The sequence below is a fragment of the Castanea sativa genome, chromosome 7, assembly GCF_040712315.1.
Source record: "Castanea sativa cultivar Marrone di Chiusa Pesio chromosome 7, ASM4071231v1".
NCBI lineage: Eukaryota > Viridiplantae > Streptophyta > Magnoliopsida > Fagales > Fagaceae > Castanea > Castanea sativa.
The window spans coordinates 17,488,910-17,515,908 of NC_134019.1; the positions used below are offsets into that span (position 1 = coordinate 17,488,910).

A 26,999-nucleotide genomic window follows, 5' to 3' on the forward strand; every position below is an offset into this window, starting at 1 on the left:
ACGATAGAAAGTTATATTAACCGTGTAAATATACATGGTTACTGTATCACAGTTGTATATTTACACAAGTTTAGACAATCTGGTGCGAGTCCTTTTTATGCCAAATTGTGTAAATTTTATCACTTTTTTCTATTTTAGCATGATTGATGTAAATGCTCTTAATTTAGCAAATTTGTAAATTTACTTAATTATACGCAGACTAATATAAGTCATTTTTAAACAAAATTGTGTAAATTATATATATATATATATATATATATATATATATATATATATATATATATATATATATTTTTTTTTTCTATCATGCACGATCTAATGTTAATGCTCTAATGGTCACTACCATGCTACTTTAAAAAGAACTAGCCTCATCACACGCGCAACGCACGTAAGATGAGATTTTTTTTTAGTGATCCTCTTTTGTAGAAAAAAAATTGTGTTTTTTTTTTAATTTTATATATATAATATATGTTTTTTGAAAATCTAATTTAAAAGTGAGTAAAATAATTTAAAAATTAACCGGAAATAAAGTTTTTTTTTTTAGTGGTCCTATTTTGTAAAAAAAAAGTGTTTTTTTTAATTTTATATATATAATTTTTATTTTTAAAATCTAATTTATAAATGAATAAAATAATTTGAAAATTAAGGAAAATGGTCTTATTTTTTAAGTAACGTTTTAGTAAAAGTTAAAGTTACATTTTTACCAGATTACCCTTTTATTTTATCTCTAGTTAAACATAGAGCTATAAGGACATTTTTAAACTAAAAAATGAGAAATCTAATCCGAAAAAACCCCTTAAATAATAGTATAGATATTATCTTATTGCTTAGGGTCACATAATAAGTCAGGTAGTTTGAGAACTAACGATCTTCCATATTTCTGATATGGCTGCTACCATAAACGGAGGAGCGAGCAATTTCTATGTACACAATGGCAACCTTTTAAAAGTTTTTCTTACATAAGTTGTTAACTAACTTGAATGTTTGCTTAGACTTTATAGAGTAAATATTGCCAAATATTAGAAATTTATTCTTTTTATTTGTATTATCATATAAACATTAATTAAATTGTTTACTGTGCTCAGGCCACAAAACCAAGAACATTCCCTTTTCCTGTATTTTACCTAGTTAAATTTTATAGTATGGATTATACAACTGAAATAAGTTTTCTCTTTTTACTTATTTTTTTTAATTTTATAGATGCTAGTGTTACTAAATTTCCTGGCTTGTAGATAGATAAAATTTCTCATATACCTAAAAGGAGTAGAAAAATAAAAGGTATATCAACTACATATACTGAGCTGGCCTTCGTTTCTTTTTCACTTCATAAGGATGATGCAACAAAGACATATCCATCAAACCTACGATCTTAAGATTTAATAGCTAACTCCAGCAACTAGAAACCACATACAGACATACTGCAAACCAGAATGCCATCAAAATTTTAATCAGAGCCAATATAAGCATCTTTCAGCCACCAGTCTACTGCCAAAATTGAAAAAGAACAGCATTAGTATCAATAACACAATATGTAGTCCTACCATTCTAAAGAAGTGATAACACTAAACTAAATTGAGAGCTGTGGCAAAAATAGATTTAAACACTGGAATTACATACATACATACATACATACATATATATATATATATATATATATATATATATATATATATGACGGCCTCATGTTAGCATTTGCTTCATTTCAACGGTTTATAATTCGACAGCATAGTATCTTAGTTTGCAAGGTCTGAGTATTTTTGTGCAAAGCTTGAGTTCTGAGCATGCTTTAATGCTGAAAAAATTTCTACCAAAGATAAAGCAAGGAAACAGATTTTAGTTTCCAGAGGATTTTCTGAATTCATTTAATCAATGCTTAAGTTAGCATTATGAATTGTGGTAAAATTTCCATCAAGGGTGCCCAGAAACATCCTTTGTTGAATATGGTGGAAAATATCTTCATGTCAAATTTGGAGAAAAGTAAAATCTCTCATTTGGGGGTTCGGGCATTTTTTCTAATGAGGAGCCCAGGGTTCATTGGTGTCAGAGCTGATATGCATTAGGCTATAGGAAATTCCTTCTCATATTAGCTTGAGTTATATTTGATTCACAGAAAGTGCCTTCCTAGCTTTTGTAGGGGTATAATCTTTAGGAACACTAAGCAAGTTAGGCTTATAACACATAAGGAGGGTATACACAACTAGAGAAGAACTAACTATAACTTCCTACAATTTTTGCACTCAATTTTTCATTCTTTTGTGCATAACGAATTAAACATTTGGATAGAGAGAGGACAGGGGAAGACAAATTTTTTTCTTTTTTCACAAAATGGTTATCAAGGAGGGAAAATTTTAAAGACACAGTAAGCATACAAAAGTTCCTCCTAAAAATCACTGTCTAAGATTCAAAATAACTTAAGACCAAAACAGAGTTAGACTGGATAATATATCAGTAGAAGCTGAAGATAATTCAATTGACGCTCTACAGTACCCAAAGTCAAATGACCAAACCCAAGTTTTTAACACAGGCAATTGAACCTTACTGTCTTGGACATCACCTATGTGACAGTTTATCACATCCTAAAGGGATGAATCCATCCTCATTTCAAAATTTGGAAATTAGGAAATGGATCAGCCATGAATCAGGGATTCATTTCTGAGATTCCAGGTTAGCAACACTCTGAAATCTTAGGGGCACATTTTATTGGTTAGGAATCTACAGAAATGTCATTGTCAAGCAATGCAACTTATTTAATCCCTATTTATTTTTTTGATAATTATAGTTACCAAGGGGGAGGGAGGAACCCTGGATGTCATGGATACACCAAGATGTGCCAAACAATTGAGCCACAAGGCTCTTGGCATATACCATACTTTTGGGCTTTCAATCTTCAAGCATTGCCATAGGCAGCTTTGATCAATAATCTAAAAAAAGGTTGAGTTGGAACAGTGTCAGACTGTAGCATAACAGACTAGAGACACCTGTTCCTAATCACTAGACCACGTAACTTTGCTCTGTAAAGTTGGTGTTTCATTTTCTTACAAATAATAAAATTATGTTAAAGGAAAAAGGACAGCCCAGGTACATACTGGGAGTAATAGAAGAGCTGCACACAAAACACCTAAATTTACAAAGATCAATAAACTACAGAAAAGAACAATTGAAATTCCCTAAGGCCTTTAACCAATCGAACATCGATCTAAGAAAGAAAACTTCATTTGAAGCTATGGGAATTGAACCCCTTCAAAAGACCAAGAATTTTGTTCCTCCCAAATGTACCACATAAGAAATTTAGGAATAGCATTCCACACATCAGCACTTTGATGGCCCTTGAAAGCACCTCTCCAACAAGCTAGAAGGTCTTTCACAGAAAAAAAAAGGTATGACCAAGAGGCACTAAACACAGAAAAAGCCATAGGCCAAACCGCCAAAGGTCCCTAGTGATGCACAATGAAGACGGTGGTTAATATTCTAACCATCCCTGTGACCCAGATGGGTTTTATTAACCCAGCTTGGTTTGTAAATTGTGTAAAATTATATTAATAGATCTACCCATCCCTTTTGTACATACAGCCTAATCAAAAATTGTAATATTTCAAATTCAAATATTATCCATGGTAAGCACATTACCATGGGAGGTTGTCCAAACAAAAAAGCCACCTTCCTTGGAACTTTGGCGCTCCAACTTTCTCACCAAGTAAAACCACCCTATAGTTTCCTTGTAAATCCCTATAGAAGGATTTCACATCAAATTTGTGGTTCTTGTATTAAGTCCAATACATCCTATACACGCCTCTCAAGTAAGTATGAGATGAGAAAAGAGTAAAAAAAAAACCCCAATAGATCCAAGCTCCCAATCAGGCCCATGAAAAAGTACGACACCAATGGGTCATATCATTAAGCATTTTCACATATTTAGCAACAATAGCTTGTCTATTAACCACATTTTCAAAAAAAGATAGGGAATATAATTTTGAGTGATTCACCAACACACTACACATACTTCTGTTAGAAGCATCTCCCATGTCCAACTGAGAATTTCACATATTTTGAAAATCTTTTACAACTATTTCTAACATACTACCACATCAGCCAAAAATATTTTCTTGGACTCTTTGTCTGAAAATTTCTCCAGCAGCCACTCAGTGTATTTATTCAACTTGTCACTCTTTAAATGCCACAAAGAGAGAACACAAGTGACCAAAAATATCTGCAATTGCACAGTGTAGCAAAAGATAATGCAATATCTTACTGCTGCTTCGATCATACAGTACCAATCTACAATTACTCTCTCTCTCTCTCTCTCTCTCTCTCTCTCTCTCTCTCTTAAAGTACAATAATTTCTTTCCTTAATAAATATCCACTTGTCAAAGATTTTTATAAACAAAGTTCCCAAAAGAGATGGACCTTTTTGAGGTCCCTCCACAGTCCAACGCTCTAACTGCCTTAAAATAAAAACAAATACAAACAGACATTTCTCATTAACCTTCTTTTTTTTTTATAAGTAATCAGAAAGCTTATATAAATGTGATAAAGAAAGACATACAAGAAGTTCATGATGATGAACAACAAGAGAATGAGAAAAGCTACTAGGGAACAAAGCTAAGAGAGGACATAAACACAGAGAGAGAAGAACAATTAGTAAACCCCCAACACCAAGACCACTCTAATAGACTACGCAGGCATAAAAGATTTAGCTCAAACAAGGTCTTCTCTTTGTCCTCAAAGGAACGGCGATTCCGCTCCAACCACACAGTCCACATTAAGCACCCTGGAATCAAATTCCAAATGTCCGACTTATCCTTTCCATGCCACTGATGTCAGCAAGAGATCAAATCCGCCACCGATCCTGGCATAACCCAAGGAGTCCCAAAGGCCTGAAGCATCGAAGACCATAGAGAGTGGGTAACAGGACAGTGCAGGAGAAGGTGGTTAACTGACTCCCCATCCATGCAACACAAACAACACCTATTAACCAAAGGCCTACCCTTAAGCATGAGGTTATCCAGGGTGAGAATCCGGCTATGAGCAGCAGACCACAGAAAGAACGCCACCCGCTTAGGGATCTTAGGTTTCCAAACCCCCTTCCAAGGAAGCCAAGAATCCGAAGCACCCCGGATCGCGAGGTAATAAGACCGAGCATCAAACATACCATCCCCTTTAAGCCTCCAATAAAGGATGTCTCTCCTACTACCCTGAGGGATACGAGCTTGGATAAGCCGGAGAAGAGAATACGAAACCGCCAACTCCCAATCCTCAAAAGCTCTATAAAACGTTATATTCCACACTCTAACAGTACCCCCTTCTGGAATCCACAAAACTTCTGAGATACAGGCATCCTTGACCGATGAACACTCAAAAAGCTCAGGATAGAGAACTTTTAGAGTAGCATCACCAACCCACCTGTCATGCCAAAAGCGGATACGAGTGCCTTCCCCCACTACAAATGAAAGATGCTTAGAAAAGTTCTCCCAACCTTCGTTAATGCTTCTCCAAAGGCCGCACCCATGGGACCTCCTGCAAGCCCTAGTCCTCCACCCCCCTAGCCCCTCGCCATATTTAGAAGAAATAACACGACGCCACAGGTGGGTATCTTCGTGGCCATATCTCCACAACCACTTCCCTAATAAAGCCTGATTAAACGACACCACCTTTCTTAACCCCAATCCACCCTTCTCGACGGGAATACACACCTTATCCCAGGCCACCAAAGGATATTTGAATCCCCCCTCCGACGACCCCCAAAGGAACTTCCTCTGAATATATTCCAATCTAGCCGCCACAGCTTTAGGAATAGTAAAGAGAGATAGAAAGTAAGTCGGGAGACATGAGAGAGTACTCTTAATTAACATGAGCCTCCCACCCTTAGATAAATAGAGACGCTTCCACCCAGAGAGCCTCTTCTCCATCTTTTCCAAAATAGGATTCCAGATCAAGGGGGACTTAAAAGAAGAACCCAAAGGCATCCCCAAATACTTCATAGGCAATTTGCCTACTCTACATTGCAGCACATTAGCCAAAGCATCAAGATTATTCACCTCCCCCACGGGGACAATCTCGCTTTTCCCCACATTGACCTTCAAACCCGTGAACACCTGAAAACAAGACAACACCAGCCTAATTGACAGAAGCTGCTCCCTATAGGCCTCACAAAATATGATGGTGTCATCCGCAAATAAAAGATGGGAAATACTCACCCCAGCAGAATTCACAGCTCCCACCTGGAAACCCCGAATAAGATTACACTCCTCTGTCTTCTGCAACAGCCTACTTAAAACCTCCATTATCAAAAGAAATAACAACGGAGATAGCGGATCCCCTTGTCTCAACCCACGAGAGCTACCAAAAAAACCCTCAGGGGAACCATTTACAAGGACTGAGAATCGAACAGACGTAACGCAAGCTTTAATCCACCTCCTCCATTTCTCCCCAAAACCCATCCGGCCCAACAAATAAAACAAGGCCTCCCAGTTTACGTGATCATAAGCTTTCTCAATATCCAGCTTGCAAACCACACCCAGAATTTTGCTCTTCAACCTGCTATCCAAACATTCATTGGCAATAAGCACAGAATCCAGAATCTGCCTTCCGCCAACAAACGAATTCTGAGTCTCAGAAATGAGATTATCCAAAACCCTCCTCATCCTATTGGCCAGCACCTTAGACAACAGCTTATAAACACTACCCACCAAACTAATAGGGCGAAAGTCTTTAATGTTAACGGCACTGCACTTCTTAGGAATTAAAGTGAGAAACGAAGCATTTAAAGACCTTTCAAACGAAGCATGCCGATGAAAATCTTCAAAAAAATCCATTACATCCCTTTCCACGACACTCCCACAATTCTGAAAAAAGGCCATGGTAAAGCCGTCAGGACCCGGGGCTTTATCCCCCTCCATCTCCTTTAGAACCTGGAAGACTTCCTCCTTTGTAAACTCCTTCTCTAAAGACACCCGATCCCCCTCTTCAATACGGGCAAATTCTAACCCATCCATAGAAGGACGCCCCACCTCAGTTTCCTTATACAAGTCTTGGTAAAAGAGGACTATTTGAGAGCGAACATCATTCTCTTCCTCATAAAGGATACCGTTCACCTCCATCCTTTTAATTTGATTAGCATTTCTAAGGGAGTTTGCTAATCTATGGAAAAACCGAGTATTATTATCTCCCTCTTTCACGAATAAGGCTCTCGACTTTTGCCTCCAGGAAGTCTCCTCAAGAATAGCCAAGTGCTCAATGTCCCCTTTGAGTTGGAGACGCCGAATCTGATCCTCACTAGAAAGACCCACTAGCTCCTCTCTCAGATCTAACCCCATCAACTCAGTCAGCAAGTTCTTCTTTCTAAAAGCCAAATCACTAAACTCCTCTCTGTTCCACTTTTTTAAGTCTGCTTTTAGAGCCTTCAACTTTTGGGCCAAGATGAAGCTTGAAGAGCCCTCAAAACTGTAGCTACCCCACCACTGCTTAACTCTATCAACAAAGCCCTCTTCCTTTAACCACATGTTCTCAAATTTAAAGGCACTTCGTCCACGCCGAACAACACCAGCTTCCAGCAGAAGAGGGCAGTGGTCTGAAAGAATACGGGGAAGCACCCGTTGGGATACATTCTCGAAGTGCTCCTCCCAATCAGGAGAGACCAAGGCCCTGTCGATTCTTGACATAGAGGGAAGACCGGAATCTCTAAACCAAGTGAACGAAGCCCCCTCTAAAGGTAAATCAACTAAGGAATTATTCTCTATGAAATCTGAGAATGCGTGCATAGCGGGGCTGAAAGTCTCACAGCCAAGTCTCTCACTTGGATATCTGATAATATTAAAATCACCTACCAGACACCACGCCACAGGCCACCTAGCGCGCACCTGAGACAACTCCCCCCACAAATTAGGCCGTTGCCCATTGTCATTAGGTCCATACACACCTGAACAAGCCCACACAAAATCATCCACCACTCCTCTCAGTAAAACACTGATAGAGAATTGACCCACACTAATATCCAACTTCTCAAAAACCCTCTTATCCCAAATCAGCAAGACCCCACCTGAAGACTGCACAGCATCCAAAGCAGCCCAATCAGTGAACGGGCTACCCCATAAACTCCGAACAAAGACCCCATCAATAGACGAAACTTTCGTTTCTTGAATACACACAAAATCGCACTTCCACTCTTTTAGGAGGTTCTTACACACCTCTCTCTTCCGGGGATTATTAAGCCCCCTTACATTCCAAGAAAGCAGTCGTATCGTCATTTGAAACTACTAGCACCCCCCAAGTCAGTCAAAGAGTCTCTGCTCTTACTCCTAGCAATGGCCCCCTCATAATTGACATCTGAAATCAGCCCCTTAAGCTCCCTAAGGCCTCGTGTCCCTGACTTAACAGGTCTCTTAGCCACCTCTTCGTCAATCACCTTGAGGCAGTCCTGTTCTAGTATGCTAAAAAGGGCCAAACATTGAGCTTCATGTTTCACAATAGGGAACCCCACCAATTTACAGAATTTTTTCATCAGCTTGGATACCCAATCCGAGTGTGGACCAGATACATTCCTCTGTGCTCCCTCTACAAAATCCTGAGTCAAAGTACCCACGTTTGGATCAATAGGAACCCAAAGAGACAGAGGTTCACAGTCCAACACACAATTAACGTTCTCTCCACTGCCACCACCACTGACCACCCCCCCATTGGACTCCCTAGGAAGAATGGAGAGCCCAGAATCTGCCTGAAAATCCCCAACTGAATCCACCTCTTCCACAATTGTTTCCCCTTCCCCAAGCTGAACCTCCAACATATTACCCAAATCTACAAAAGGCATCAGACCATTACTCACCGGCCCATTCCTAACCAAGTCCGAGCCAACCACCAAGTCGCCGGTGACACCCAGCTCCAAAAACCCCATCCGATGAGGCGATCTAGAATCTGGGCTCGAAAGCCCAGTCAGCTCCTTGCCGGCGTCGATAATAGCTTTATCGGCGCCGCAAGGGGCCTCACCAACAGTTCCGGTCACTGGGTCTTCGCCACACTCCATCGCCGGCCACGTCTCTTCCTCCCTTGAACACGAGCCCACTAGACCCACTCTCGGAACCCGATCCTCCATCATCATCTTCATTCTGGATCCCGAAACTACAACAGAGCTCTGGCAGTGGGCTGGGTTCAACATTTTTGGATTTTGACATGGCCTCCACTCTCTACTGGGCTTGGCTGGAACTTTGGGGCTGGAGGGAATATGCTTAATGGGCTTTGAGGGTTTAAATGAGTTTGGGCCCACTTCATTTACCTCAGACCACACAATAGCCCAACTCCCGTCTAACCCACGTTCCAATCGCATAAAGAGGTCCAGCGCTAACTCAGATTTCTTCCCATCACTATCAATATCCTTTACCGTTGACAAAATCTTCACCCCTAGAAGCTCCCTCTGCCCGAGAGTACTAGCCTTGCAAGGATCACGGTAAGCACATCTTGAATCTGACACAATCTTCTTTCCAACCTGCTCCCTCTGTCCTAGGACACTATTCTTGCTGAGATTGCGACTGCTTTCTGACCAAATCTTCACCCCTCCCAACGCAGCTTTCTTCTTCCCTTCAACCCCTCTGCTGGTGGTATTATTCCGCTGCCCCACCACCACTGATGCATAGGATGAGATATCTGTGTTTGGTTTCCCTTTGTTTGTCTCACCACCATGCATAAGGGAGCTGTCACCCTCCGCTGGCGCCTCCACCTCTGTAGCACCCTGAGTTCTCCGAGAAGATCCCTGGCTGACCAGAGAGGCTGGTCTCAATATTTTCCTCAGATTAATGCCGAAATAGTGCCAACCACATCCCAATCTTCCTTCTGGTATCACTATAGTACCCTTCCGGCGACCATGAAGAAGTTCTGATACCATTAGAAACTTACCATGTGCATTTGACCCCAGTTGAAGGATGTACACCAAGTTTCCTTCTCTAAATGTTCTAACATATTGATCAGGTGATTTCTTAGAATATAAATCCTCCAGAAGAATCATGAATCGATGTGCACTCTCCTTCCCCAGAAACACAGAGCGCATTGAGGAATGTCCTCTCTCAAAAATCCGTAAAGAGAAAAAAGAACCCCCCTCCACAATGGAAAACTCAAAAGTTTTGGATTCAATGAAGAAAAAGGTGGAACCACCCATAACTTAGAATGGAGAAACTCAGTTCTAGTCAGTGTTGGTTTGAGAATGCTTCAAATTGAAAAAAATACTCATTTTATGAATATATTGCTTCTTAGTAGCCCAACATTCAATACCATATAGCATAAATAGTCTTATAGCAGTCTAATAAAATGAGAGTAGATTCAACAGAGGACTCAAAAATGAATGTCTAAAACAAACTAGAATTGGATGAAATGATGTTTAATGTATTTTGTCCTCTCCTTCACTAATTACCTGACTCAAGAACAATCAAAACACCACTGACCAACCTCAAATTGCTCATACAAAATGGGGATCAAACTTAAATCCTCAACTTATGCCTAAATTGGAGGATATGGTTGTTTAGTCATTTCCGTATCGTCAGTGATGGGAAACAAGTCGAACAAATATTTTCAAAGCAACCTCACGGTAACAACTATCATGCCAAAACAATTGTATCCAACAACCATACCTTACATCAATGTAAAAAAGCCTGAAAACTCACAAGTCCACTTCATGCCTTTGTTAAACCCGACCCAGAAGAACCTCTCACCAAAGCATTTTTTACTGACTATATTAGTTGCCCCAGGCTAAAAGCTTGGCACAATTAATTATGACACAATGGATTATCTCCTCGGCAGTGGACACCTTATGATATTTTAAGATATTTTGACTCTTTTCTCTCCTTGTCTGTTTTTCTATCGCATTATATGCATGTATCTCACTCGCTACCAACCAGCACTTTTTTAAAACTCACTTAATTCCTTGAATCTGACCTCTGAAACTGTTAGCAACTTCATGTGCGTAAGCTCAGCACTAAAATCCTATACTTTTCCATACTGTCCAGAAATTAGAGCAATATATTCCCATTATAATTTCAAACCATATTTTGATTTAAAACCAACACCATTAAACCTTTCATCCTTTAACCCTTTATGATAACTTTCCTGAATTACCCAATCAATATTCATCACAGGAAGCTTAGTTCCACTATTAAGGTTTGTCCTCCATTAATTTCTGACTGGTAAATTTTTCAGGATGAAATTCTATGTATGTAAAGAGTGAAATCTTCATACAGCCATGGGCTTCAAAAATAAATTAATATAATACAATTAAATAAAATAAAAAGTTCAGGGTCAAGGTTATCATTATTTAATCAAGGGCAGGAAGGGTAGCTGTTTCACTTGTGTTTCCAAACTCAATTTTGTGCTATAACCAAAAGTTCTTGACATGCCTCAATCTAGATAAAAAGTGGATGGTTAACATAGCCACTAGTTTTGAATATACTTCTAACAAGTAAAACAATACTTAAGCTAATAAACAGGACATTCCCCCAACACAAAAAGTGAACCTTTTTATGTAGGTCACACAAAATGGTGAACCTTAATAGGTGACATGAACATTTTTAATTTTAATTATACCAAGGGTCCATCTGAGATCCGCTTATTTTGCTGAAACTGAAAACTTTTTGCTAAAAGTACTGTAGATAAAAGTAAAAGTTAGCTAAAATAGTATAGTAATACCCATGAATAGTAGCAAAAATAAGCTAAATAGTAAAATAAGTTGGCAAAAATATTTCATGCCAAACGCAAACTAAAAGTGAGAGAACTGTGAAGATGAAAGTTTAATTTACCAGTTACCACTACTACTAATAGCAGACCACACGCAATGAAGTTGTGCTTCAAAGTTCAAACCATACCTTGTTGCAGCAATTTCATTGTTTAGTCCCAATATGGCCCTTATTGGCACATTCTTAGGCTATTTTAGTTAACACTGAGTCTTTTTCTACGTTTTTGGACTTTCTTCTATTTTGTTTCAATAGTTTTTGACTAGATTTATCAGTACCTATAATTAAGATTTTTAAGTTTCGCTATGCCAGTGGTAATCTGGTAATTTTCAATTCCAGAGGCCCATGAGTTTTTTTGTTTATTTTTTGGGTCTACTTATTATTTTGAATTAGTAGTACTAGTACCCTACTTGGTTAGATGTTCTTTTTTAATTATTTTTTTGCTTTTATGCATTCTGTCAAAGATTAGAAATGGAGTTCAATAAGATTCCAACAGTGTTTATCCACAAAAAAAAAAAAAAAGATTCCAACAGCTTTTCTTAAAGACATAAGGATGTTATTGCCATCCCCTTCCTAGGTGTGATTTCTTTTCTTTTCTCCTTTAATTCATCGTATTCATACCAAACAGATCAAGAATCAATCTGTTTTTATTTTATTTTTTAAGATTCAATCAGTTTTTATTAGCTAATCATCATTTAGCCCTTAAACATCAAGCCACGTACAAGAAACATTCAAAATCTATTGAGAAACCTAAAGTAGTGCTAAATTTCGTACAGACCCCAAATCAATAAATAGTTTTTTTTCAATACCTGGTAGCTGCTATTTAATTGTCAATAATGGGCAGCAAAATGGCAATCTTAGTGGTAACATTTCCATGAGAAACTTACAGGATTGCAAAATTAATTCTATCAACTTGTGAATCAATATAAAAAACAACACATTATAATTACTATTCTATACTTATCTCTATGAAACCAAGAATGATTTAAAAATAATAATATAAAAAATATCTTAAAGAGGAAATTATAAACATAAATAAAAATAAAAAGGTGACTACTTATCAAAAAAGAGGACACCCTCCTGTTGTTTGCCCAAAATTAGTTTACCAACTTGTGGTTTAGAAAGAGACACCCTGCCCCATTGTGGCAATCTTTCTCAGTTTAGTTGGACAGAAATTACATGTGAAGGGACACACCACAAGGAGACAAAGTGTCACTTCTTGATCTACACGTTGGAGACTTAATAGGGAAAGATAACTGAGTGAATCACAGGGGATAAAGTGTCACTTTTACCCCCATAGATTAGTAAACCAAGAGGATAAATTATAAATTACTAAAAACAGAAATTAATAATATTATAACACCTAAAAAAATGCCTTATAAGTATGACAACAAAAATGTTATTTATTAATTTATTTATTTTTTGATAAGTCTCGTGACATCTAAAATTTATATAACAGAAACATTCTTAATTACTAATTGGTATAGTTTTTCTTAATGAGAAATAGTAATTACCCCACATCAAGGAAAGCTTGTCCCGTGGCAAATTGAAAAGGATGCACTTTATCAAAGACGATGGGAAGTCATTGGTGAACCACTAATGTACTGCCCAGAGATTTTTGCCTTGCAGGTTGGACACATAAAACCAACAGAATCTGGTTGTAATTCAGCATCAACAGCCTCATGGTTGAACTCCACTCCACACCATACACAAACAGTTGTAAGCTGATGTCTCCCACCCATATTTAACATGACTTCTTCTGACTCAAACTGGACAGAGGAACCATATTCCCTTTCCATATCTACGTTGTATGTCAAATCCATGGGTACCTCCTGCAAGGAAAGAGATTCTTGCCCAGTTGCAGTGCTATACTTAAGAGGTTCTATTTCATCCAACCCCAGCTCCTCAAACCCAGTTAAATTGTCATGCCGTTGGTCAACCCTGTGTAACTGGTCTCCCTGTCAATAAAAATAAAAAACAATAATTTATTTTGTAAGATGGAACAGGAAAACTGAACATCTTCATCACAAACATTGGGAAGGTAAAAAGAACAGTTCTTTGAAACCTTACACATTGTATCAACCAATTTGCCAAAAATGAAGGAGCTAGACCATTTACATCTACAGAACATGAACATCACGACTCAACTATGTTATATAACCTAATTTACAATATACAAATGTTAAATGTACATTAAGAAGTATAAGCAGCTAAATTTTGGCAAACCACTCAAATTAAAAGTAATACAAACTTCAATAAGTAAAAAACTATCCATTATGATATATTACTTTGCAATGATACATAGTCCCCAATCTACAATACTACCCCTTGTAACCGTATAACCGTCAGAACAACAGGAAAGCCTTTAGACAAAAAAAGTCTCACAGGCAACATGCTAAAAATCTAAGCACAATTAATTAAGCAACAATAAACAAACAGACCAAAGTTATTAAACCCGGACCATACGTTGACCCAGTTTATAAGCCGGGTCACTGGGTCACTAGTTCGACCAAAGGGTCAACGGTCAAACTGCAGAATCAAATAAAAATATTTTAAAAATTATATATATATATAAACAAAAGAGGAGAAATTTTTTTAAAGACTTATACTTAAAGCAATAAACAAAAAACCCAAAAAATATAAATAAAAAAAAAAAAAAGAAGAGAAAAAAATGTTTAAGCAATAAGTTATATAGCATATACTGATATACTAATACCTACGTATTGACGAGCTTTGTGAAATTGAAAAGTGCATTTATTTATTTAGGTTTTCTCTTATTTAAACTACCATATTATCACATATTAAACAATAAAGAAGTCAATGAGATTGATCTATTAATATAATTTTACACAATTCACAAACCCAGCTAGGTTAATAAAACCCATCTGGGTCACACAGTTTGCTTAGAACCCACCGGGTTTTACCGGTTTTCACTGGGTCTTATGCACATCCGATCTAATTGATGACCCAGACAGGTCTATGTGCTGGGTCACCAAGTTACTGGTCCGACCGGCCAAGTCAGGTTGGGTTTAATAACACTGAAACAGACAGAACAATCCAATAAATTCCTGCATCTCCCAAGACTCACATATTAACTGAATAACTGGAAAAATATGGGTTACCATATTTAACAACAATCACATAGAAAAAGTATGGTAGAGTAAACTTCTTAGAAAACAGAAAACGTATAGAGAAGCTGGGTAAAACACACAGAGGTGATGCTTATTTTATTATTAATTGTTGGAACAACAATGCCTCAAACCTTATCCGAGGTTGCATTGAATGTTGAAAATTTTTGCAAAAGTTGTTCTGGGGACATTGGGGAATCAGAAACCCCATGCTGGAGTATATTTTCTTCAGAAGTTTGCTGCACAATTTCCATCACAACATTCTTGGATGGCCCTTCATTGATACCACCAACACCAACTTTTAGCTCAATATTATTATTGACTTCACAAAGCTTGGGATGGTCTAAAGTGCTAGTGCAACTCAAATTAATATTATCCCTAGCCTCACAAATAATCTCATTTTCAAACTGAGCAACTAAATGGCCTTCAGGAACTCCCTCCTGCTCAACCCCAGAAATGTCATTTTCATTATTGACAAATGCCAAACTGTCTTTTTTACAAAAAGCTTCATTTGTATTAGCATTTTGATCTTTAGCAGGTAAGACATTTGTGGCACCCAAACAACAATCCATCTTAGAATCCACTACTTCATCAGTAGTCTTCTCCATATTTTCAGCAGTGCTAATATGCTCACCATCTAGCTGATTTAAATCTTGATCCAGAGTTCTATCACTCGAGTCATCATCCATTTCCGGTCCACTAAGAGGAGAACCAAGATTTGGGTCATAATTAAGATTGGAAGCAGGAATTTCTTGAGTAGGAACAACATTCAGTTGATTAGGAGTGGAACCACCATTGGGTTCATTATTAGGTCTAACAGTAGAAGTCTCTAGAATAGAATTCTGAGCAATTTCTATCAAAGCATCCATTTTTGAGATCCTTGAAGGAACATCATCCCTGGTTGGAGACTCAATTCTCATTGGAAGAGGAGTTGTACCAGGCACTTCTTCCACCCTTCTCACATAATTCCTCACATGTATCCCCACATGACCATTGTAACGACGCCTTTCCAGAAATACCTTATGGCAGAACTGGCATTCATACTTGCCATCTTTAATTATCACTCCATCCCCAACAGAAGAACCAAGCCTGTACCTCCTTGTAGTCCTCTGGTGATAGGACAACAGGTGCTGCAGATACGTATCCTTCTCATCAAAGGTCATGCTACACTTGTGACATTCAAATAAATCACGTATTTGGACATCTGCAAGATTGTCCATTCCCAATAATGTTGCTTCCTTTGGCTGTTCGCTAGATATCGGAACTCTTGCTGCGGTTGAACTAGAAATGACTTCTTGCCTTCGGTCTTCATCCTTTTGGGAAACAGCCACAAGCTGCTGCACATCCCCCATAAACCTTATTGAATGACATTAATATATGCCAAAGAACTACACAAATATTTACTTACAGTTTCAGAAGTTAGTCTGTAGTCCTGCTGAATATTTTCAACCATCTGACTACTGGGCCATTGTGCATCTCTAAGACCAAAAAAGGACTGCAAGTATGAAGCAGCTTCCTTGCAGGACACAAAATGTTGTCCAGTAGGGCTGGATCAATAAATTAAGAGAACATCTAAGACCCAGCAAGAAGAGGGAACAAAGATACAGAGTAACAAGAAATAATTTAACAATCTTAATAGTTACAGAAATTTTTTATGGTGTTTAATTTAATCTCTAAACCCAAATGGCACATATGACAAATAAACAGCTACACTAGAGCTGAAATGTCAACGATCATTGTCATTCCTTCTACCGAATTAACATGACTCCACATCATATTATATAGCAGAAAAGGATTCTGGGAAATGGAACTGTAGCATGTGCAAGATTCCATTTTAGATAACATCCTTTATTTTGTATCACTTCATATAAAGTCTGAGAAATTAGTCTTAAACAAATGATTAAGCTAAGAACTCATATCATATCGTTGTAAACATAGGCTACTTTAGCTCTTATCGAGTGTTAATTTTAATTTTCCATATTTAGCAAGTTTTTTTTTTTTTTGGTTGATAATTTGATAACCGAGACTGGGGGATTTGAATCCTAAATGTCTCCAATGGAAACGACAGGAGGTGCGAACCACTTGAGCTACAAGGCACTTGGCAAGTTTCTAGTCGAATTCTAATTAAGTTCTAATTTGTTGGGGGCAATCTGATGGTCAAGTTTTCACACAATGTATCAGTTGTGATATTCCGATAGTAATCAAGCATTCGCAAATCATCCTAACATTCACAATAAATTTCATTCTAAAACAAAAGTAGTAATTGGCACCTTATATATCTGCGGCAGTAAATGGAGGCGCGGCCATCGCGCCTTCTGATCCCCAACAAGAGCTTCCATCCAACCGGCAACGCGTCTCCGAACGCTGCAGCGTCCACAATCTTCCTCTTCTTTCTCCTACTCCCCCACTGCCCACCCAATTCCCTCATAAAACCAAGTAACGCCTCTTCACTCTCCATTCCCACAGTCCTCCTCCGCAACTCTTCCCCAAACGGATCTTCCGCATTCGCCAACTTCTCGAGGTCCACAACGACGCCGTTCTTATTCACAATCTCCAACTTCCGATAGTCCTCCTCCAAATGCAAAGCCTTCAGCTTAGGTTTCCTCCCTCTCTTCCTCTTCCCGAAGCTCACCTTTTCGTCGTTGTTGTTGCCGTTGTCTCCGGCGATGGAGATTGAGGAGATGGAAGGAAGGGTTAGGGTTAGGTCGAAGCGATCGAATCGAGGGTCTTGGTTGAGGAACTGCTTGAGGTGGTTGATGATGTAGCGATTCTCGACACGTTCGGGGTCGTCGGCGGGGATGGGAGGGAGTTTAGGGGCGGGGAGGAGGCCGGCGACGCGGCGGCGGTGGCCGGCGGAGATGGAGGGACGGGAGTAGGTTTGGCGACGGGAGCCGGCGGACTCGTTGAACTGGGAACGGTCGATTTTGGGAGGGAGGAAGGGGGAGGGGAAAGTGGAGGGAGAAGGAGAAGTGGAGCAGAGGGAGAGGGAGTGGAGTTCGGATTGGGAGAGTGTTGAGAGGTCTATGTGTGATAGGGAGTCTTGGTTTAGTAAAGACGGTGGTGGTGGTGGTGGTGGTGGTGGTGGTGCGGTGGTGGTGGCCACCATTGTCATTTTGGGAGAGGAGGGAGGGTTGAGTTCAGTGCGGAGGAGAATGTGTAATTTGCCAGCAAAAATTGGATTTCAACTTTGAACGTGAAGAAAGATTTGTGGTTTTTCTGAAGGTGGGTTTTAAAATAAAAAAATAAAAAATTCGTATGTGATTAGAAATTCTTTTCTTAAATTGACTTAGACCATCTTAGATTTTTAAGAGCCTGTTTTAAATTACTTCTAGCAACTTTTTTCACATTTTTAAATAATATTACACATTTTTTTTACTTACTTTTTCACCTATAAGTATATCAAAAACATCCAAACAATATAACTCAAATTACTCTCTCAAATACTCCCTTAGTGACATTTCTCAAAACTATGTTTGGTTGATCTTCTTTTTTTTTTTTTTTAGAGATAATTACAACATGTTTGTACATAGGAGGTGTCAATTCAGCTACAATGTCTTTGGCGATATTTTTGATATCTTCTTTAAATAAATAAATAAATAAAAATTTGCTCTTTTTTATAGATACAAATAATCAGTATAGAATTTTATACTTAACCTACTACATTAACTCTTGATATGAGATTTTATTAATTGAGTTATTAAAATTCACAATATTAATTCTACTTTTTTTTCCTTATAAATAATATTAATCGTACTTTAAAATTTGATGGTTTGATAAAAATTATGTACATATCAGGTTATATATATATATATATATATATATATATATATATATATATATTTTTTTTTTTTTTTTTTTTTTAAGAAAAGATAGAATATATTTGGATTTTTTTTTTTTTTGAGAAGGAATATATTTGGATTTAATGGAAAATATAATTACGGAAAGTTTACTTTCACTAGCTTAATGTCTTTGGGGTACAATTGTGCATAATTCTTTTCTGACCAGCCCATTGCTACAACATTTAATATCGAGATGAACTATTCATTTTATATGAGTATAGAATTTATCCAGCCAACTCCAATTTCTTATTGTTATACCACTCAAATAAAAAATGTGGCTGGAATTATGATGATGCAAGGATCCAATTTTGTGGTCATTGTTTTGATTTTACCGGATTTTTTATTTCCATTTTACGTTGTGCCAAACATTGGAAAATATTATACACAACATTTTCATATACACTACCAAACACTGTAAAATGAAAATATTTTCCTGCAAATATTTTACATGTAAAACATTTTACCTTTGCAAATATTTTATATCGAAACAAACGGAGGGTAAAAGTCCAAAAATGAAGTTAGCAAAATTGACACTTTGATGTCTTGATTTTTTTTTTTTTTTTTTTTTGACAGAATGTCATGTTGTCAAAGTCAAGGTGATTGGGTGCGGGATTAAAAAGGTATTAATATTATGCACCCAAATTTGTTCAATTAAGGATCTAACTAAATTTGATCTCTTCGTAATGCAATAGATTCCACTAAGTGCTCTTCTTATAAAGTATCCTATCATCAAACAAAAGCCTATATTTAATTCTTCTTATACCAAAAATTAATAATTGTCTTTATTCTTCTTTTAAAATTTTTAACAAAAATGAAGGAAATTCGATTAAAATGAATCAACTAGTGCAAGACAATTTTTCTGCCTCATACTATCACAAATAAAGACTCATCTTCTACAGTTCTACCCATACTATTTCTTGGTCTAAATTATTTGCACAGTGTGAGTCACGGTCCCAATCTTGAGGTTTCCCAGTAAAGTCTTTATATCCTGCAGCAAATTTCCAAAGCCAGCATCCTCATGTATTCATCACTTTGAAGGCCCTGTTAATTGTTGATGATTCCGAAAATATCACCAGTGAGTTGCAAGCGCTACTCAAACGAAAGCAATACCTGCAAAAAGAAAACAAAGGACCTAGGAGAGAGCACCGGTGTGGTGTCGGCCGAATACCCTCCGAAGGTCAAGTTAGAATCTTGTTCCTTTAACCCTAGAGTGCCAGAGTTAAGAATATTGTGCGTACCTTCATATTTAGGGTTTCTGAAGTATTTATATTGAGCGGAATTACCTTTCTTTTAGGATACAACTTCCTTCTCAAGCTTATTTCCATATAGGAGTCTTCTCAAACGTGTGTCGCAAGAAGCCCAAGTGTGCACGTTTGCGTGGGGATAAAGCAAAAGTTCATCTGGTGCATATCAAATTACACGCCACCTGGAACCTACAATCAATTCACCTATGACACATACTCAGCAAAAGTTAACCGTCATAGTCGCGCCCCTTACAGTGTCCGTCCTCATTATCTCCGTCCATTTACTATTTTTATCCCCTTCAATTGTTATTGTTTTTTACTTTTCTTTTTTGAGATGAAAGATAGGAGTTAATTGTTATTGTTAAAGTAGTCATAATTCCAAAACAATATCCAATAAGCCAATTTCCAAAGCAAGTTTTACTGCCATAAACGCTGCCATTGCTTCCACCCTTTCCACCTATAGCTGTTCTTCAATCCAGTATGACATAGCTTCCATAACTGATGAGACCAACCATTATGGTTTCGTATTACCACTCCCACGCTAGGCAAGTTCCCTTTTTTTTCTTTTTTTATTAAAAGACTAAAACTTTATTCATAAAGATAAAGACACAGATACATCATAGATAAGAGTTTGTTCTTAAAAACAATGACAATCTTTAATCCAAGCAGAGAAATCTACCAAGCCTAGAGTTTGTTTTGCTAATAAATGAGCATACCTATTGCCTTGTTGTTTGACATAAGAGAAAGCCATGCTAGACAAGTTCTAATCCTAGAATATGGCTCCATCATAATTAACTTTATATTTACCCAACTCCGGGGGCCTCTATTTGGTTACCACTAGGTTTGGCCACACTTATCAAATTCTGATAGTTCCTTCCATTTGTCTAAGTATAGCAAAGCTGATTGAGCTCACCATCATATTCTCAACTCTGAGGGAGTTTCTGGCACACCATATATAATTTTCAAAGTTGAGTACAATGACATGGACATCTATAGGCTGGCTGCTATCTTGAAGACTAAATCAAAGATTTCAAATCCAAACCATTTACCTAATAATAAAGAATAATTATCACAAAGTAGACAAAATACCTTTAAATTTTATCGTATTTATTTATTTTAAATTTAATTTCGCAAAAAAAAAAAAAACATAATGTGTATACACTATACACCCTTACCCAACAACCGTAATCTACATATATGTAAACTAAAATAAACAAAACACTTACTGAAATTTAAGCAAAATAAATCTTTTTTTTTTAGAAAAAAAGAAAATGGAAATAAATTGTGAATTGAAATGAATAAAACAGTTCAATACTACATGGAAATACATAAACTAAAAATGAACTTACCTGGCCCAAAAACTCAATTGTCCGGTCCCCTCAAGATTTAGACTAACTCAAAGAACAAAAGAGCAATCAAAACCTTGAGAGAGAGGGTTTTGAAAATGAAAGCAAAGTTTATTTACTTATAATTATTATTGCTTTCTTATAATCCTGAATACTATTTAATTAGTATACCCGCTCTCCTTAAGTTCGCTCTTTTTACTGGTTGAAGACCCTCATTATATGGGGAAGTTTGGGTGAGAAACTTGTGTTTAAGCAATGTAATACTGCTTTGCCACAAAATTGTATCTCAAAAAACCTTCCATTTTTTAGGATTTCAGCCACGGCCTCCATACGCAGGAGTTGGCAGCCATGTGTAAGGCACAGTTGAGGCCGTGTATACATGGTCGATGCATGCATACATCATGCTATTCTTATGCTCTTTTTCTTGCTTTTTTTTTTTTTTTTACAAGATAGAATTCTAAGTGTATATGTGTGTGAAGCTTCCTCCTAAAAACTTGAACCCCGGCCCTTGCCCTCCACACCCCACAAGCACTTATACTTGTGGAGTGACCATCGCACCAAGGGTGTGCGGTGATTTCTTGCTTTTTAGTGTCTTAGCTGATTAATATATCATGTCTAGGTGTTATCATTTGGGACTATGGATTCAAGTTTATTAACCAATATAAAATAGGGTGTATATACAATAATCCACTATCCTTAGAGCATTCTTATCAAGGTGGGCAAATCCTATAAATGCTAAAATTTAACATACAAAATCCTATAAATACTAAAAGGCATGCTCCATCAAACCTACTAAATGGCATAATTTTTGCAATTGGTGAACAGTGCAATCTCATTTTTGAGACCGCACTGTTCACCCAATTGTAAAACTTTTATTATTTTTTTATTCCGTGGGCCACTTTCTTTACTTCTTTCTCATTCCGTTTCTTCACCATTTCTCTGCTCTCTCTCTCTCTCCCTCTGCTCGACGTCTCTGCCTCCCTCTCCGACGAAACCCAGGCCAGCGCATCAAGCCAAGCTGATTTTTTTTTTATTCACTCAACGCTCTCTCTCTACTCTATCTTTCTCTTTCCTCACTTCTTTCTTCTCTCTTCTCTCTTCTCTCTTTGTGCTTCGCCGATGAGTGGGCTCCACCGATGATTGTGCTCCGGCGGTTGTGGGATGACGATGGTTGTGGTCCGGTGATTGTGGTCATGGATCGTGGGTCTGATGGCCGTGATCCAGTGGCGGCGATGGAGGTTTCTTCTTTTCTTTTTTTTTGGTTCTGCATGGTTCTTCTTAGGTCCGATTGGGCTCCGATCGTGCGAAGGAGGACGTGGTGTTTGTGGGATTGATTTTGGGTCTTGATTTGGTTTTGGGATTTTGGGTCTTGATTTGGTTGGGGTGGGCCTTGATTTGATTTACAGGTACGAAGGAGGACGTCAAGCCGCGCCGTGGAAGAAGATGACAATGGTGGAGGTTCGGCGTGATGGGTCTGCTAGTGGGTTTGCTAGTGGCGGCAATGGTGGAGGTTTCTTTTCTTTCTTTCTTTTTTGCTGTGGTTGGTGGTGGTGAGTGGATGTGGTGGTTGTGGGTGGACGTGGAGGTGTCTTTCTGTTGTGATTTTTTTGTAGTGGTTATGGTATGGGTGGTGGATTTTTGGTGGGGGGTGGATTTTTTGTGGGTGGTTGGTAGTGTGGTGCCGGTGGTGCTGTGAGAAACAGAGAGAAACAGAGGAAAGAGAGGAAAAATAAAAAAAAAAATTATTGAAAAATAATAAAGAATCATTATTTAAATGAAATGGTAAAAAAAAAATAGAAGTTTTGCTATAAGTGGTATTATAAAGTGATGTGTTATATGTTATAAAATTAGGATTTGAGAGGCTAAATGGTATATTTTTAAAGATGTTTGATAAGAATGCTCTTAGTGCATATGCTCCTTAGGGAACACAACAACAAAGGGGTTTGGTAGAAGTGTATTAGGTAGTCATGTTCAAACAATAGTTTTCGATATTTAAACACTGAAAATTGTTCATAAAAAAAAAAAAAAAAACGTATTTGGTAGCGATGTTTTTATTATGGGTGTTTGAGTTACAATTCTCAAATTAGAGTATTTATAACATGTATTTTGAAAACTCATTCATACTAGTTTTTAGTTTTCAAGTCTCCAGAAGGGAATTTCACACACATATATACTTAGATTAAGCTAAAGTAGAAATTTTATCTTATATATATATAAAATAAATAAAAAAAGGTAATGGTGTCATATGGTCTTTTTGTAATATAAACAAGTTGAAAAGTGTAGGCCCCATGGACCAAACCAAACTCTTTTTTTTTTCTTCGACAAGCCCACCTCTTTGTCTTTCTCTCTTCTTCTTTTTTTTCTTTCTTTTTCTTTCTCCTTAAATAAAATAGTATTCTTTTACTAAACAATTATCAATTTTTTTATAAAAAAAAACACATGTACATACCAAACTCACAATTATGTTTTTTTTTCACATTTTAAAATATGTTATTTGAAATATGGTACTAAACACAATTTTCTTGCATTATAAATACTTTAAACACGTGTTTTCGCAAGTCACAACACTTTTTAAACCACAATTTTCATAACATTTTGAACGCCAATACTTAAACAACACTTAACGGCCCCTAGCCACTCACAAATGGTTCCCACCTAGGGATGGCAATGGGAGGGGGGGAGGGGGGGGGGCAAATAATGGGGTCTTTACCCCCGCACCGCATAGTTTTGTCTTATTACATCCTCGCCCTGCGCCGTATAACAGGGAAAATTTTATTGCCCCATCCTCGTTCCAGTGAGTCTTACAATCAAGGGCTAGTTCTTTGGTACATTCAACATGTACTTGTCGGGCTGTCTCTTCAAACTTCTGCCTTCTCTTTGTTGATGACTCCAAACAATTGATTTGTACTTCCCCTCTCCTTCAATTATCTCATTGTTATGCTGGATATCTTTTGGCCTATCCAACAGAGGTGATGACAGAGTTGCATTATCTTCATCTACTATCAAAGGAAATTGATTGTTGCCAATAGGTGCAGATGGATTGGAGTTATCAATGTTATCATGTGAAGTCATTTTTTTTTTTCAGATGTTAATTTAGCAACTTAGTTATGGACAAACTATATTTCTCCAACAAAGATAAAATACATAAATAAAATGAAATAATGAGTTTTAAACTTCCAAGTCGTATATTTGAAGTAGTTGTTCTAATAAAGAAAAAAGAAAACGTTAAAATACACCCAAAGCTATCACTTGTATATTCAAATTCCCAAAAGAAATGCTTCAAGATACAAAACCAAACACACCAACAGGGACAATGAGTTAACTTTCAAGAAAATGTTTTGTTTATTTTTTAATAATACCCAATGCATTTTTTTATAACACCTTTTTTCTTTGTCTTTATTTATTTTTTTATAACATCTTTATCTCTTTCTAGAAACTAATCTGGAAGTCCTTTTTTTTTTATAAAATATTTTTTCTTTATTTTTTTTAACATATATACCTATATGTATATGTATGTATATTATTGTAGGGGCGACTTTGGCGTCCTAAGCCCAAGAAGTGATTGGATTAGGGTTCAAAGAGCCCAATACAATGAATTTGTAGAGAGTGGGCTTAAAAACTAGGCTTCAATGGATTGAGCAACGCGCATAGTGGATTAAGGATAATAAGAAAGCAAAGAAAATTAAGTTGTATGCAAAGAAAATCCCTCCTCAGCAAAGTCCGAGGATAGTAGTTCTTGAATATATTTCTTTAGACTTGGTTATAATTTCAGTTCTTGGTTACTATAGTGACTTTTTCCACCATTTTCAGATGATCCCCATCCTTGGAGGATCTCTTACATTATATAGCCTCTTTCAGCTGATCTTGGTCTTCCACTTGTTGATTGTGCAAGACGCTATATGAGTGCTTGTCCCATATGACACCATTCCCAAATCTTTTGTGAGTTACGGCAACCAAGATAGCACTGATTGAAGGTCTTCTTCACATAAATACGGTCAGGGGATTTGGTGGGGTACATTCAATGTGGTGGCAGCTACCATCTCTCCAGTCATGTCAGGGCTAACTTCCATCTTTGAAGTTCTTCCTCTACAATGAGGCCTCCTCTAGTGATGTGCCATCGACATGACCATGGCTTGCCTCCTTGGCCTTGCCGTCCGAGGATATGGCCTTCTCGGAACGACATTGGCCTCCTTGGCATCAAGTATGACACGTGGCACTATTACCACATTAAATTTCTATATTCCACAATTATTTTTATGAGTGAAACTAATCTAGAGCTTTTATTTTTTCTAACATATATATATGTATGTATGTATGGACCCATACCTCATAGGACAAGCTATTATGTTGTTCCAATTTTTTCATGATAGAAATAACTACACAAACATTTAGACCCGTAACTCATAAAAGTAGAAAAAAAATCTATTATGTTCATTTGATGAAAATTATGTTGAGAAAGATGTTGAATGGAATCAATGATTCAATAGTATATAAATTTATTTTTAATAAAGACAAAATAAAATGTTAAAATTAGTACCTTATTTCCAACTTTGCTAGAGAGAAAATAGAGGTAAAGTGCCACATTTGGTAGAATAACATAAGTTGATAATATATTTGTTTAAATAGTAGGATTTTAAGATATGAAAAATTTACAATTTAATCCTTATTAATGTGGGGTGGGGTAGGGATGGGATGAGGCGGGGTGGGTCTAAAAAGTGTAAACCCATTATTGTGCCGCCCTGTGGTGCGAGTTTAAAATCTCGCCCTATCTCCACCCCACCATCTTTGTCATCCCTATTCCCATTAGGACGAGATAAGCAGAATGGGACAAAATTGCCATCCCTATTCCCACCCTCTTAATTAGTAAACTAATCCTCCTTGGATTAAATTTTGATGGGTTGGACCTGTCATGAGCTGGAGCCATATGTTGGGCCACCCTTTAGGGGAATCGTGTTGATTACCAAGTCAGGCTCACACCTCGCAATCTTTTCATTGTTTGTGGCATATTTGGGATTCCAAGGCCATCTTTTAGGCCGTGTTTTGGGCATTTTATATATGTAGCTCTCAATCAGTCAAAAATGGCAATGGGCTTTCTTTTTATGTTTTAAGGTTTGGTGCCTTGTTGGCCCAATCTTGCTTGTCTGCATATGTGGGCCTTTTATGGCCTAAACATGAAGTCCACCAAAAATGAGTTATGAACAGAACTAATTTAGAAGACTGATAGTTGTAAGTTGTTATTGAATATAAATCATCTGTACCATTTTTTATATACCACTTTATGTTTTATGTTCTACTAATCACAACTTGTAATGTATTGAATTTTTTTTTTTTTTTTTTCATTTTCAACTTTAGTTATTTTATAAGGAAATAACAAGTTGTGTTGGTGAAACATAGAGTGGTGCACAACAAGTAATACAGAGGATTTGTATTTGTTGTAATTGTCGATTTTTCTTGAGTTAAACGCTTTCTTGTTTTGGGGGAAAAAAAAAGCCCAGGCAAGCTTTATTAGATAAACCCTTTCTTGTTTAAAGGAAAGAAAAACTCATATATATGTCGATGTCAAATCATGTCACATAATTTAATACATGACCAACAAAGCAAGACATAATTGTAAAGTAACAGAGAAGAATTCGAATAAAGAATGTGACAAAGAAAATCCAACCTAAAAGTACCAAACCATATAATCTGCACAAAACAAATTTATAATACTATATAATAAATACCTACCAAAAATGCG

General features: G+C 37.2%; 1 protein-coding gene across 3 annotated transcripts; it reads right to left on the reverse strand.

The window, feature by feature from the left end:
- Positions 1–1,209: 1,209 nt before the first annotated feature.
- Positions 1,210–18,038, reverse strand: LOC142643045 (uncharacterized). 3 transcript variants are annotated; one of them, XM_075817575.1, is made up of 5 exons: positions 17,104–18,038; positions 16,242–16,380; positions 14,968–16,167; positions 13,220–13,663; positions 1,210–1,485 (listed from the first exon to the last, which is right to left on the reverse strand). In XM_075817575.1, the coding sequence occupies exons 1-4, from the start codon at positions 17,943–17,945 to the stop codon at positions 13,271–13,273; spliced, it is 2,574 nt and encodes an 857-aa protein (XP_075673690.1). In that variant the 5' UTR covers positions 17,946–18,038; the 3' UTR covers positions 1,210–1,485; positions 13,220–13,270. The 3 variants fall into 3 exon arrangements, with proteins under 3 accessions (XP_075673690.1, XP_075673688.1, XP_075673687.1); XM_075817573.1 differs by having other exon boundaries at positions 1,210–1,482; positions 14,968–16,170; XM_075817572.1 differs by having other exon boundaries at positions 14,968–16,170.
- Positions 18,039–26,999: the final 8,961 nt, after the last annotated feature.